Here is a 13,351-nt window from a genome sequence, read left to right as displayed (position 1 = left end):
TTGCTATTCTTTTCCATTAAGAAGATAATCCTTTTTATTCCAAGATTAATTTTGATCACAAATGAATACTGAAATTTTACCAAGACTGTTCAGTGTCTATAAATTTTGCTATATCTGTCAAAGTGTTAAACAACTTTTATAGATTTGCTGATATTTAACCAAACTTGCTCTCTTGGACTAAACTCTACTTGGTCATGGTGTTTGTTTATTTAAGTTAATTTTATTGAGATACAATTTATATACAGTAAAATTCATCCTTTTTAATTGTACTGCTTGATGAGTTTTGACAGATATGTACGGTTGTGTGTGTTGTTTTTTAAGATACTATTATATTTAATGTGCTTACATTTTGTTTGGGGTAATGTATTCATAAATAAGAGTGGTCTATAATGGTTTATACTATCTTGTTAGTTTTCGTGTCATGCCAACCTTTTAAATGACTTGGGATATTTATTTTCTAAGTCTGAAGTAGTTTAAGTAACATATTCTGTCTCTGTTTTTTAAAGGTTGCTGGAACTTGCCTTAAAATGAAATAAGACAAAAAAAATAAAATAAAAATTCTCAGGGATATACCCGGAAGATCGGAAAGCAGTGACACGAACAGATATCTGCACGCCAATGTTCATAGCAGCATTATTCACAATTGCCAAGAGATGGAAACAACCCAAATGTCCTTCAACAGATGAGTGGATAAATAAAATGTGGTATATACACACGATGGAATACTACGCGGCAGTAAGAAGGAACGATCTCGTGAAACATATGACAACATGGATGAACCTTGAAGACATAATGCTGAGCGAAATAAGCCAGGCACAAAAAGAGAAATATTATATGCTACCACTAATGTGAACTTTGAAAAATGTAAAACAAATGGTTTATAATGTAGAATGTAGGGGAACTAGCAGTAGAGAGCAATTAAGGAAGGGGGAACAATAATCCAAGAAGAACAGATAAGCTATTTAACGTTCTGGGGATGCCCAGAAATGACTATGGTCTGTTAATTTCTGATGGATGTAGTAGGAACAAGTTCACTGAAATGTTGCTATAGTATGTAACTTTCTTGGGGTAAAGTAGGAACATGTTGGAAGTTAAGCAGTTATCTTAGGTTAGTTGTCTTTTTCTTACTCCCTTGCATGGTCTCTTTGAAATGTTCTTTTATTGTATGTTTGTTTTCTTTTTAACTTTTTTTTTCATACAGTTGATTTGAAAAAAGAAGGGAAAGTTAAAAAAAAAAAAAAAAAAAAAAAAAGAAAAAAAGAAAAAAGACAAACAAGGAAAAAAAAAAAAAAAGATGTAGTGCCCCCTTGAGGAGCCTGTGGAGAATGCAAGGGTATTCGCCTACCCCACCTCCATGGTTGCTAACATGACCACAGACATAGGGGACTGGTGGTTTGATGGGTTGAGCCCTCTACCATAAGTTTTACCCTTGGGAAGACGGTTGCTGCAAAGGAGAGGCTAGGCCTCCCTGTATTTGTGCCTAAGAGTCTCCTCCTGAATGCCTCTTTGTTGCTCAGATGTGGCCCTCTCTCTCTAGCTAAGCCAACTTGAAAGGTGAAATCACTGCCCTCCCCCCTACGTGGGATCAGACACCCAGGGAAGTGAATCTCCCTGGCAACGTGGAATATGTCTCCCGGGGAGGAATGTAGACCCGGCATCGTGGGATGGAGAACATCTTCTTGACCAAAAGGGGGATGTGAAAGGAAATGAAATAAGCTTCAGTGGCAGAGAGATTCCAAAACGAGCCGAGAGATCACTCTGGTGGGCACTCTTACGCACACTTTAGACAACCTTTTTTAGGTTCTAAAGAATTGGGGTAGCTGGTGGTGGATACCTGAAACTATTAAACTACAACCCAGAACCCATGAATCTCGAAGACAGTTGTATAAAAATGTAGCTTATGAGGGGTGACAGTGGGATTGGGAATGCCATAAGGACCAAACTCCACTTTGTCTAGTTTATGGATCGATGTGTAGAAAAGTAGGGGAAGCAAACAAACAGACAAAGGTACCTAGTGTTCTTTTTTACTTCAATTGCTCTTTTTCACTCTAATTATTATTCTTGTTATTTTTGTGTGTGTGCTAATGAAGGTGTCAGGGATTGATTTAGGTGATGAATGTACAACTATGTAATGGTACTGTAAACAATCGAAAGTACAATTTGTTTTGTATGACTGCGTGGTATGTGAATATATCTCAATAAAATGATGATTATCTTGAGAAATTTTCAATATTTTTCACGGTGGTGGTGGTAATGATAAATGATGCTAAGGATGATGATAAGTTTTCTTAGGTCAATTTTGGTAACAAATTTTTTTAAAGGAAATTTTCCATTTTATTCCAATTTTCACATTTATAAATATTTCTTTTATAATTAAAAAAACACAGCCCTTGGTATATGAGTTTATAGTCAATCCTAATATTATATAATGCATATGTGTGTATCATTTTTTTCTTTTTTAATCTGTCAGAGGTTTTTATATTTCATTGGCTTTTCCATGAGCTAGTTTTGTTTTTATTAATTCTGATTTTTTCTCTAATTCATCAATTTCTGATTTTGTATTTAATCAATTCTTCCTTAATTTTATTTTATTATTCTTATTTATAATATTAATTAATACTAGTAATATTAATAACATTATTATTCTTTTTCTATATTTTAGACTTGACTGTTTAATCAATTTTATTTTATAGTTTTCATGTATAAATGCTTTGTATATTCACCATACATAAATTTACCTGCAACCTTTAGGTGTTTACATTAGTAACCTCATTATTATTATTTTCTAAAATTTGTGATTGTAGTTTCTATTCTCTAATCTAGGAATTATTCTTTAAAGTTTTTTTTATTGTATAAGTGATTTGTTTTATCTGAACCTTTCTCCATTTATTTCTGGTTTTATTGCATTGTGGTCTGACTGGTTATAACTATTTCAACTATTTCAAAACCATAAGCAAGAAAGCTTATGAGTCCTTATCTGTACTATGGATTATACTATTTCTTTTTTTTTTTTTTTTATCTTCATTTTATTGAGATATATTCACATACCATGCAGTCATACAAAACAAATAGTACTTTCGATTGTTTACAGTATCATTACATAGTTGTACATTCATCACCTAAATCAATCCCTGACACCTTCCTTAGCACACACACAAAAATAACAAGAATAATAATTAGAGTGAAAAAGAGCAATTGAAGTAAAAAAGAACACTGGGTACCTTTGTCTGTTTGTTTCCTTCCCCTATTTTTTTTTTTTTTCTGTTCTTTTTTTTTTTTTAATCATCATTTTATTGAGATATATTCACATACCACGCAGTCATACAAAACAAATCGTACCATTACATAGTTGTACATTCATCACCTAAATCAATCCCCGACACCTTCATTAGCACACACACAAAAATAACAAGAATAATAATTAGAGTGAAAAAGAGCAATTGAAGTAAAAACGAACACTGGGTACCTTTGTCTGTTTGTTTCCTTCTCCTATTTTTCTACTCATCCATCCATAAACTAGACAAAGTGGAGTGTGGTCCTTATGGCTTTCCCAATCCCATTGTCACCCCTCATAAGCTACATTTTTATACAACTGTCTTCGAGATTCATGGGTTCTGGGTTGTAGTTTGATAGTTTCAGGTATCCACCACCAGCTACCCCAATTCTTTGGAACCTAAAAAGGGTTGTCTAAAGTGTGTGTAAGAGTGCCCACCAGAGTGACCTCTCAGCTCCTTTTGGAATCTCTCTGCCACTGAAGCCTATTTCATTTCCTTTCACATCCCCCTTTTGGTCAAGAAGATGTTCTCCGTCCCACGATGCCGGGTCTACATTCCTCCCCGGGAGTCATATTCCACGTTGCCAGGGAGATTCACTCCCCTGGGTGTCTGATCCCATGTAGGGGGGAGGGCAGTGATTTCACCTTTCAAGTTGGCTTAGCCAGAGAGAGAGGGCCACATCTGAGCAACAAAGAGGCATTCGGGAGGAGGCTCTTAGGCACAACCATAGGGAGGCCTAGCCTCTCCTTTGCAGCAACCGTCTTCCCAAGGGTAAAACTTATGGTAGAGGGCTCAACCCATCAAACCACCAGTCCCCTATGTCTGTGATCATGTTAGCAACCATCAACGTGGGGTAGGCGAATACCCCTGCATTCTCCACAGGCTCCTCAAGGGGGCACTACATCTTTTTTTTTCCTTGTTTTTCTTTTTTTTTTTTTTTTAACTTTCCCTTCTTTTTTAAATCAACTGTATGAAAAAAAAGTTAAAAAGAAAACAAACATACAATAAAAGAGCATTTCAAAGAGACCATAACAAGGGAGTAAGAAAAAGACAACTAACCTAAGATAACTGCTTAACTTCCAACATGTCCCTACTTTACCCCAAGAAAGTTACATAATATAGCAACATTTCTGTGAACTTGTTCCTACTATATCCATCAGAAATTAACAGACCATAGTCATTCCTGGGCATCCCCAGAACGTTAAATAGCTTATCTGTTCTTCTTGGATTATTGTTCCCCCTTCCTTAATTGCTCTCTATTGCTAGTTCCCCTACATTCTACATTATAAACCATTTGTTTTACATTTTTCAAAGTTCATATTAGTGGTAGCATATAATATTTCTCTTTTTGTGCCTGGCTTATTTCGCTCAGCATTATGTCTTCAAGGTTCATCCATGTTGTCATATGTTTCACGAGATCGTTCCTTCTTACTGCCGCGTAGTATTCCATCGTGTGTATATACCACATTTTATTTATCCACTCATCTGTTGGAGGACATTTGGGTTGTTTCCATCTCTTGGCAATTGTGAATAATGCTGCTATGAACATTGGCGTGCAGATATCTGTTCGTGTCACTGCTTTCCGACCTTCCGGGTATATACCGAGAAGTGCAATCGCTGGATCGAATGGTAACTCTATATCTAGTTTTCTAAGGAACTGCCAGACTGACTTCCAGAGTGGCTGAACCATTATACAGTCCCACCAACAATGAATAAGAGTTCCAATTTCTCCACATCCCCTCCAGCATTTGTAGTTTCCTGTTTGTTTAATGGCAGCCATTCTAACCGGTGTGAGATGGTATCTCATTGTGGTCTTAATTTGCATCTCTCTAATAGCTAGTGAAGCTGAACATTTTTTCATGTGTTTCTTGGCCATTTGTATTTCCTCTTCAGAGAACTGTCTTTTCATATCTTTTGCCCATTTTATAATTGGGCCGTCTGTACTATTGTCATTGAGTTCTGGGATTTCTTTATATATGCAAGATATCAGTCTTTTGTCAGATACATGGTTTCCAAAAATTTTTTCCCATTGAGTTGGCTGCCTCTTTACCTTTTTGAGAAATTCCTTTGAGGTGCAGAAACTTCTAAGCTTGAGGAGTTCCCATTTATCTATTTTCTCTTTTGTTGCTTGTGCTTTGGGTGTAAAGTCTAGGAAGTGGCCGCCTAATACAAGGTCTTGAAGATGTTTTCCTACATTATCTTCTAGGAGTTTTATGGTACTTTCTTTTATATTGAGATCTTTCGTCCATTTTGAGTTAATTTTTGTGTAGGGGGTGAGGTAGGGGTCCTCTTTCATTCTTTTGGATATGGATATCCAACTCTCCCAGCCCCATTTGTTGAAAAGACCATTATGACTCAGTTCAGTGACTTTGGGGGCCTTATCAAAGATCAGTCGGCCATAGATCTGAGGGTCTATCTCTGAATTCTCAATTCGATTCCATTGATCTATATGTCTATCTTTGTGCCAGTACCATGCTGTTTTGGCAACTGTGGCTTTATAATAAGCTTCAAAGTCAGGGAGTGTAAGTCCTCCCACTTGGTTTTTCTTTTTAGAGTGTCTTTAGCAATTCGAGGCATCTTCCCTTTCCAAATAAATTTGATAACTAGCTTTTCCAAGTCTGCAAAGTAGGTTGTTGGAATTTTGATTGGGATTGCATTGAATCTGTAGATGAGTTTGGGTAGAATTGACATCTTAATGACATTTAGCCTTCCTATCCATGAACATGGAATATTTTTCCATCTTTTAAGGTCCCCTTCTATTTCTTTTAGTAGAGTTATGTAGTTTTCTTTGTATAGGTCTTTTACATCTTTGGTTAAGTTTATTCCTAGGTACTTGATTTTTTTAGTTGCTATTGAAAATGGTATCTTTTTCTTGAGTGTCTCTTCAGTTTGTTCGTTTCTAGCATATAGAAACATTACTGACTTATGTGCATTAACCTTGTATCCCGCTACTTTGCTAAATTTGTTTATTAGCTCTAGTAGCTGTATCGTCGATTTCTCAGGGTTTTCTAGATATAAGATCATATCATCTGCAAACAATGACAGTTTTACTTCTTCTTTTCCAATTTGGATGTCTTTTATTTCTTTGTCTTGCTGGATTGCCCTGGCTAGCACTTCCAGCACAATGTTCAATAACAGTGGTGACAGCGGGCATCCTTGTCTTGTTCCTGATCTTAGAGGGAAGGCTTTCAGTCTCTCACCATTGAGTACTATGCTGGCTGTGGGTTTCTCATATATGCTCTTTATGATGTTGAGGAAGTTTCCTTCAATTCCTACCTTTTGAAGTGTTTTTATCAAAAAGGGATGTTGGATTTTGTCAAATGCTTTTTCAGCATCTATTGAGATGATCAATTGATTTTTCCCTTTCGACTTGTTAATGTGTTGTAATACATTGATTGATTTTCTTATGTTGAACCATCCTTGCATGCCTGGAATGAACCCCACTTGGTCATGGTGTATGATTTTTTTAATGTGTCTTTGGATTCGATTTGCAAGTATTTTGTTGAGGATTTTTGCATCTATATTCATCAGGGAGATTGGCCGGTAGTTTTCCTTTTTTGTAGCATCTTTGCCTGGTTTTGGTATTAGATTGATGTTAGCTTCATAAAATGAGTTAGGTAGTGTCCCATTTTCTTCAATGTTTTGAAAGAGTTTGAGTAAGATTGGTGTCAGTTCTTTCTGGAAAGTTTGGTAGAATTCCCCTGTGAAGCCATCTGGTCCTGGGCATTTATTTGTGGGAAGATTTTTGATGACTGATTGGATCTCTTTGCTTGTGATGGGTTGGTTGAGGTCTTCTATTTCTTCTCTGGTCAGTCTAGGTTGTTCATATGTTTCCAGGAAATTGTCCATTTCCTCTACATTATCCAGTTTGTTGCCATACAGTTGTTCATAATATCCTCTTATAATTTTTTTAATTTCTTCAGGATCTGCAGTTATGTCACCTTTTTCATTCATTATTTTGTTTATATGGGTCTTCTCTCTTTTTGATTTTGTCAGTCTAGCTAGGGGCTTGTCAATCTTGTTGATCTTCTCAAAGAACCAACTTTTGGTGATATTTATCCTCTCTATTGTTTTTTTGTTCTCTATGTCATTTATTTCTGCTTTAATCCTTGTTATTTCTTTTCTTCTACTTGGTTTAGGATTGGTTTGCTGTTCATTTTCTAGCTTCTTCAGTTGATCCATTAGTTCTTTGATTTTGGCTCTTTCTTCCTTTTTAATATATGCGTTTAGTGCTATAAATTTCCCCCTTAGCGCTGCTTTTGCTGCATCCCATAGGTTTTGGTATGTTGTGTTCTCATTTTCATTCGTCTCTATATATTTAGCAATTTCTCTTGCTATTTCTTCTTTAACCCACTGATTGTTTAGGAGTGTGTTGTTTAACCTCCAGGTATTTGTGAATTTTCTAAGTCTCTGATGGTTATTGACTTCTAATTGTATTCCATTGTGGTCAGAGAATGTGCTTTGAATAATTTCAATCTTTTTAAATTTATAGAGGCTTGTTTTATGTCCCAGCATATGATCTATTCTGGAGAAAGTTCCGTGAGCACTAGAAAAGTATGTGTATCCTGGTGATTTGGGATGTAATGTCCTGTATATGTCTGTTAAATCTAATTCATTTATCAGATTGTTTAGGTTTTCAATTTCCTTATTGGTCTTCTGTCTGGTTGATCTATCTGTAGGAGAGAGTGATGTGTTGAAGTCTCCCACAATTATTGTGGAAACATCAATTGCTTCCTTTAGTTTTGCCAGTGTTTCTCTCATGTATTTTGTGGCACCTTGATTGGGTGCGTAGACATTTACGATTGTTATTTCTTCTTGTTGAATTGCCCCTTTTATTAGTATGTAGTGGCCTTCTTTGTCTCTCAAAACATCCCTGCATTTGAAGTCTATTTTATCTGAGATTAATATTGCTACACCTGCTTTCTTTTGGCTGTAGCTTGCATGAAATATTTTTTTCCATCCTTTCACTTTCAGTTTCTTTGTGTCCCTGTGTCTAAGATGAGTCTCTTGTATGCAACATATTGATGGTTCATTTTTTTTAATCCATTCTGCGAATCTATATCTTTTAATTGGGGAGTTTAATCCATTTACATTCAACGTTATAACCGTGAAGGCATTTCTTGAATCAGCCATCTTATCCTTTGGTTTATGTTTGTCATGTTTTTCCCCTCTGTCTATTAATATCCTTTATTGTACCCATACCGAATCTCTTTAGTAATGAACCTTTCTCCAAGTCTCTCTGTCCTTTCTTTGTTTCTCTGTCTGTAGGGCTCCCTTGAGTATCTCCAGTAGGGCAGGTCTCTTGTTAGCAAATTCTCTCAGCATTTGTTTGTCTGTGAAAAATTTAAGCTCTCCCTCAAATTTGAAGGAGAGCTTTGCTGGATAATGTATTCTTGGCTGGAAATTTTTCTCACTCAGAATTTTAAATACATCGTGCCACTGCCTTCTCGCCTCCATGGTTGCTGCTGAGTAGTCACTACTTAGTTTTATGCTGTTTCCTTTGTATGTGGTGAATTGCTTTTCTCTTGCTGCTTTCAGAACTTGCTCCTTCTCTTCTGTGTTTGACAGTGTGATCAGTATATGTCTCGGAGTGGGTTTATTTGGATTTATTCTATTTGGAGTTCGCTGAGCATTTATGATTTGTGTATTTATGTTGTTTAGAAGATTTGGGAAGTTTTCCCCAACAATTTCTTTGAATACTCTTCCTAGACCTTTACCCTTTTCTTCCCCTTCTGGGACACCAATGAGTCTTATATTCGGACGTTTCATATAATCTATCATATCCCTGAGGTCCGTTTCGATTTTTTCAATTTTTTTCCCCATTCTTTCTTTTATGGTTTCATTTTCCCTTCTGTCATCTTCCAGGTCACTGATTCGTTGCTCAACTTCCTCTAGTCTTGTACTATGAGTGTCCAAAATCTTTTTAATTTGGTCAACAGTTTCTTTAATTTCCATAAGATCATCCATTTTTTTATTTAGTCTTGCAATGTCTTCTTTATGCTCTTCTAGGGTCTTCTTGATTTCCTTTGTCTCCCGTACTATGGTCTCATTGTTCATCTTTAGTTCTTTGAGTAGCTGCTCTAGGTGCTGTGTCTCTTCTGGTCTTTTGATTTGGGTGCTTGGGCTTGGGTTATCCATATCGTCTGGTTTTTTCATATGCTTTATAATTTTCTGTTGTTTTTGGCGTCTTGGCATTTGCTGAACTTGATAGGGTTCTTTTAGGATTTGTAGACCAATTGAAGTCCTTGTCTCTAATTTATCAGATCTACAGCTTCGTGGAGTACACTTTCTCTAACTAACCAGCAGGTGGCGTCCACGAGCCACCTGTTCTCCACAAGCCAGTTCTCCCCTGCTTAGCCTTTTTGGTGAGTGGGGGAGTGAGTCTTGTGGGGTCCAATTGGTGTACCAAGCTTGCGTGTGTAGTTGGTGTTGCCTGCCCTGTATATGGGGCGTGTTTCTGGGCAGTCAGGGAGGGGGGATGGCCCTAACAATCAAATCTCCCTGGTGATCCTAGAGTTTTAAAGCTGCTGCAATAGTCTAATCCCTCAGTTCAGTCCTGCCACAGTTTGTCTCTGCCCCTGACCCACAAGTCCTTGGTATTGGCGTATGGCTCCTGAGATTTGCAAGTGGGCCCCTCTTCCAGGCTGTGCACCCCGGGTCCTCTGTTGAGGGATGACTGTGCTATGTCACAGGTGAGTGCCGTCCCCCCAGGGCAGTTCTGGGCTGCTGGGCTGTGTAGGGAGGCTCCCAGTCTGCTGAAATGATGGTTGAATGGGGCTTTGTTAATTCACACTGCTCCACCTTCCCAACTCTGGGACAATCAGCTGAGGTTGCAGGGAAGGCTAATGTCCACGCCCAGTTTTGCAGTGTGTGCCTGTTATTTGAAGCACTTCCGTCACACTGGGTTGTCTGGGGCAGCTCTGGGCTATGGGGCTGGCGATGGGCAGGAGTGTTTCCTGTCCACCAGGATGATGGCTGTGCACGGACACCCCCCTTTTCTTGGGTAGTTGTGGTGTTTAGTGAATTCTCTCAGCCACTGGATTATTGCCTTTTGTCTCAGAGCTCTCTTAGTTCTGCTCTTGACTTGATCTGCCCAAATTGCAAGTCTTTGAAGCTTTCTGTATTGGGCTTCTTAGAGTAATTGTTTTAGAAAAAGAAAAAAGGATTAAAAAAAAAAAAAAAAGGGCCCTCCTCAGAGATCTAATGGGTTATTGAAATGCTAAGAGACAAAGCAACCAGGGCCATTAAGGAAAGGTCCACAGGGCAGAGAGATCAGCTTTTCTTCAGGATTTGCATATGCGCCTCAGGGCCTGAGCTCTGCCCTTCCCCTTTCTATGTTCACCAGAACTCCAAAAATCCTCCACTTTTATTTTGGAGTTTTTTGTGTTGTTTTTTTTCTATGTCTGTCTTCTCTCTGCTGGGCTGGCTGCTCTCAGATTCTCTGGTGTCTGGTCTCAGTCTATCTATGGTTGGAGTTTGGATCAGTAGAATGAGTTTCCGATAAGGGCTGCCACTGCAGTTCTCCCTTCTCCTTCCCGGAGCTGACAGCCCCTCCTCCCACGGGACTGAGCCTGGCAGGGAGGGGCGTGGGTCCCCTGGCCGCAAAAACTTACAGATTTCACTGATCTCAGCAGTTCCACGTTTTCATGAGTGTTGTATGAAGTATGCCCAAAGTCAGATTGCTCTGTGGTGTCCAGTCCACGCAGTTCCTGGCTTTCTACCTACTTTCCTGGAGGAGTAACTAAAACATACAGCTCACCAGTCCGCCATCTTGCCCCGCCTCCTATACTATTTCTTGTTATAAAATATATTTATGGCTCATTGATTTTTGCTTTGAATTCTCATTTGTGTGATATTCATATTACTAGTCCTGCTTTTTTTTTGTTTGTCTTTGACTGATAGATATCATCTATTTACATTCTATATTTAATCCTTTTTATTTTAGGAATGTCCCTAACAAATCCAAAATAGTTGAATTTTATTGCCGTTTTTTTTTTAACTCAATCTGATTATCTTCATCTTTTAATTGAATAAAAATGAACTCATTTACGTTTTTTGTGTTAACTAATATTTAATCATATCCCTGTCATTTTGTTTTTTGTGTCCTCCTATTTCTGTGTTCTTATTCCTTTACTGTATTTTGCTTTATTACATTTTTAGTCCCTGTTTCTGCTGACACTTTAGAATTTATGCATACTAAATTAGGCTATTCTATTTTGAAAATTATGTCTTTTGAGCCAAATTCAAGACTGAAACAATCTATGGCTTTTCCTCCTAACACCAAATGAGAGAAGTATGTGAGCACATCCCTTCATCTGCCTTATTTTGCTCAATCAGTAGTGTTGGTTACAGGTATTCTAATTTTTTACATTTAATCTTTTAAGAATATATTCTTAAATTAAGTTTATTAATTTATTAATATTCTTAATTTACATTAAGTTTCTTGAACTTAATTTTTAGAAGAAACAGCAAATTGTACTGATCTCATTTCTCATAATTTTTTTTTCTTGATCCTTCTCTACTGGATGTGTTTCAGTTTGATTTCCTTTTGAAATGCGAGGACAACACAATATTCTAAACCACTGGGAGACTAGACATATGTTTGATAAATCTCTACAGTGTTTGAGCAGTGTTTAAATGTTCCCCTCAATTTCCATTCCTTTCTCCTTCTTGCTTGATCCCATAGCAGTCTGTGTTTATAATTTCTGTTCTAGACCTCCCAAAACACATGCAATTTCAATTATCCCAAGATTTAAAATGTGATCCTGGCTTCTTACAGTGAGTTATACCTGCTTTATGCCTTTTTTCTCCTGGACTTAGGCTTTGGAAGATCGGGTATGGGAACTCTTAGAGGAAGCAGACAAGACAGCTGAAGAAAACAAGGACCAGCAGCAGGTCTATGATGCGATGGCTAAGACCCTGGGTGAAGCGTGGGCAGCTCTGGTCTCCGTGCTTGAAAGAAGAAGGGAGCTGCTCAGACTGACCTCTGAATTTTTCGAAAATGCCTTAGAGGTTTGTCTTAGAAATAATTTCTCTTTTCTCCAACAGAGCAAAAGTTAGCATTCCTGAAAATGTTTTATTTCTACAAATAGACATAGCAGTCAGGTTCAAAATGGCAGCAAAACCAAGAAATACAATGGATTTCAGTTTTGATTGTCAAAAAATACAGTTATTGGTACTCAAATGTAGATCATCAAACAAAGTCTAACTATAGTTAATTAAAATTAAGTAAATCATTATGTAAAAATGGAAACTTAGCCATAAGTCATTATGATTTCCCTTTTTAGAAATCAAAACAGTTCTCCTTGACTATAGGATTATTAGGGGTCCAGAGTAATCTTGTTAGCTAAAAGAGAATAAAAGTTCTTCTGCCGCTTAGAGGAAAAGGAATTAAGTAATATTCTGTAGAGCAGTTTTGGCCTTGTAAACATGGCATTTTATAGGGTACTTTCCTATGGCATATAGTTGAATTTCTATAGTTTAAGCCCATTAAAATTTAAAATACAGGGGAAGGAAGAATCCCTGCCTTAAAAGGAGCACTTCCCCTTTTAATTTTTCTTGAATTCTGTGATTTTTTGAGGTTTCCAATTTCAAAATGTGAGACTCAAAGAGTGTTATCAACAGAGGTGTTATATTTAGTGTAAGACTGTTATAGGAAATTTCACTTACAACTTCTCTGTCAAGTAACAGTACATTCATTTTGACGTGAGAGCACTGTTTCATTATGATAAAGCTCTAGCTTTGAAAATACGACATTTTCAAACTGAAATTCAGGACTTAAATCCAAAATAATGAAGCAAAGAAGATTAGTTTTAGAACATAAAAATTAGGGTAGCAATCTCATGCATCATGAACTTGTTTAAAAGCAGGTAACTTACAAGGTTTGTTTTCCACAATTCAAAAACTGAGGTCAACTCACAATTCACTTTATAGACCACCTTGGAAAAGGTTCTATACACAATTTTCTTTCTAGGAAAGAAATATATCAGCTGAAATACACCTACAGGGGCAAAATTCTAGATCCATCTGATTCATTCCATCTTAGTAAAGGGGTTTAGGTGTCAGGTGCACTTACA

General features: G+C 37.2%; 1 protein-coding gene across 9 annotated transcripts in view; it reads left to right on the top strand.

Annotated features, from left to right (window-relative positions):
* The window catches only part of CCDC141 (coiled-coil domain containing 141), a 232,839-nt gene that overhangs the window by 66,062 nt on the left and 153,426 nt on the right, over window positions 1-13,351 (top strand). For all 9 annotated transcript variants that reach the window (XM_037848536.1, XM_037848537.1, XM_037848538.1 and 6 more), the window contains one exon: window positions 12,096-12,287. In XM_037848536.1, coding sequence (XP_037704464.1) covers window positions 12,096-12,287 — 192 coding nt within the window. The remainder of the gene's footprint in view (window positions 1-12,095; window positions 12,288-13,351) is intronic.

The sequence above is a fragment of the Choloepus didactylus genome, chromosome 9, assembly GCF_015220235.1.
Source record: "Choloepus didactylus isolate mChoDid1 chromosome 9, mChoDid1.pri, whole genome shotgun sequence".
In the NCBI taxonomy this organism is placed as follows: domain Eukaryota; kingdom Metazoa; phylum Chordata; class Mammalia; order Pilosa; family Megalonychidae; genus Choloepus; species Choloepus didactylus.
This window is presented reverse-complemented; position numbering and strand designations above follow the sequence as displayed.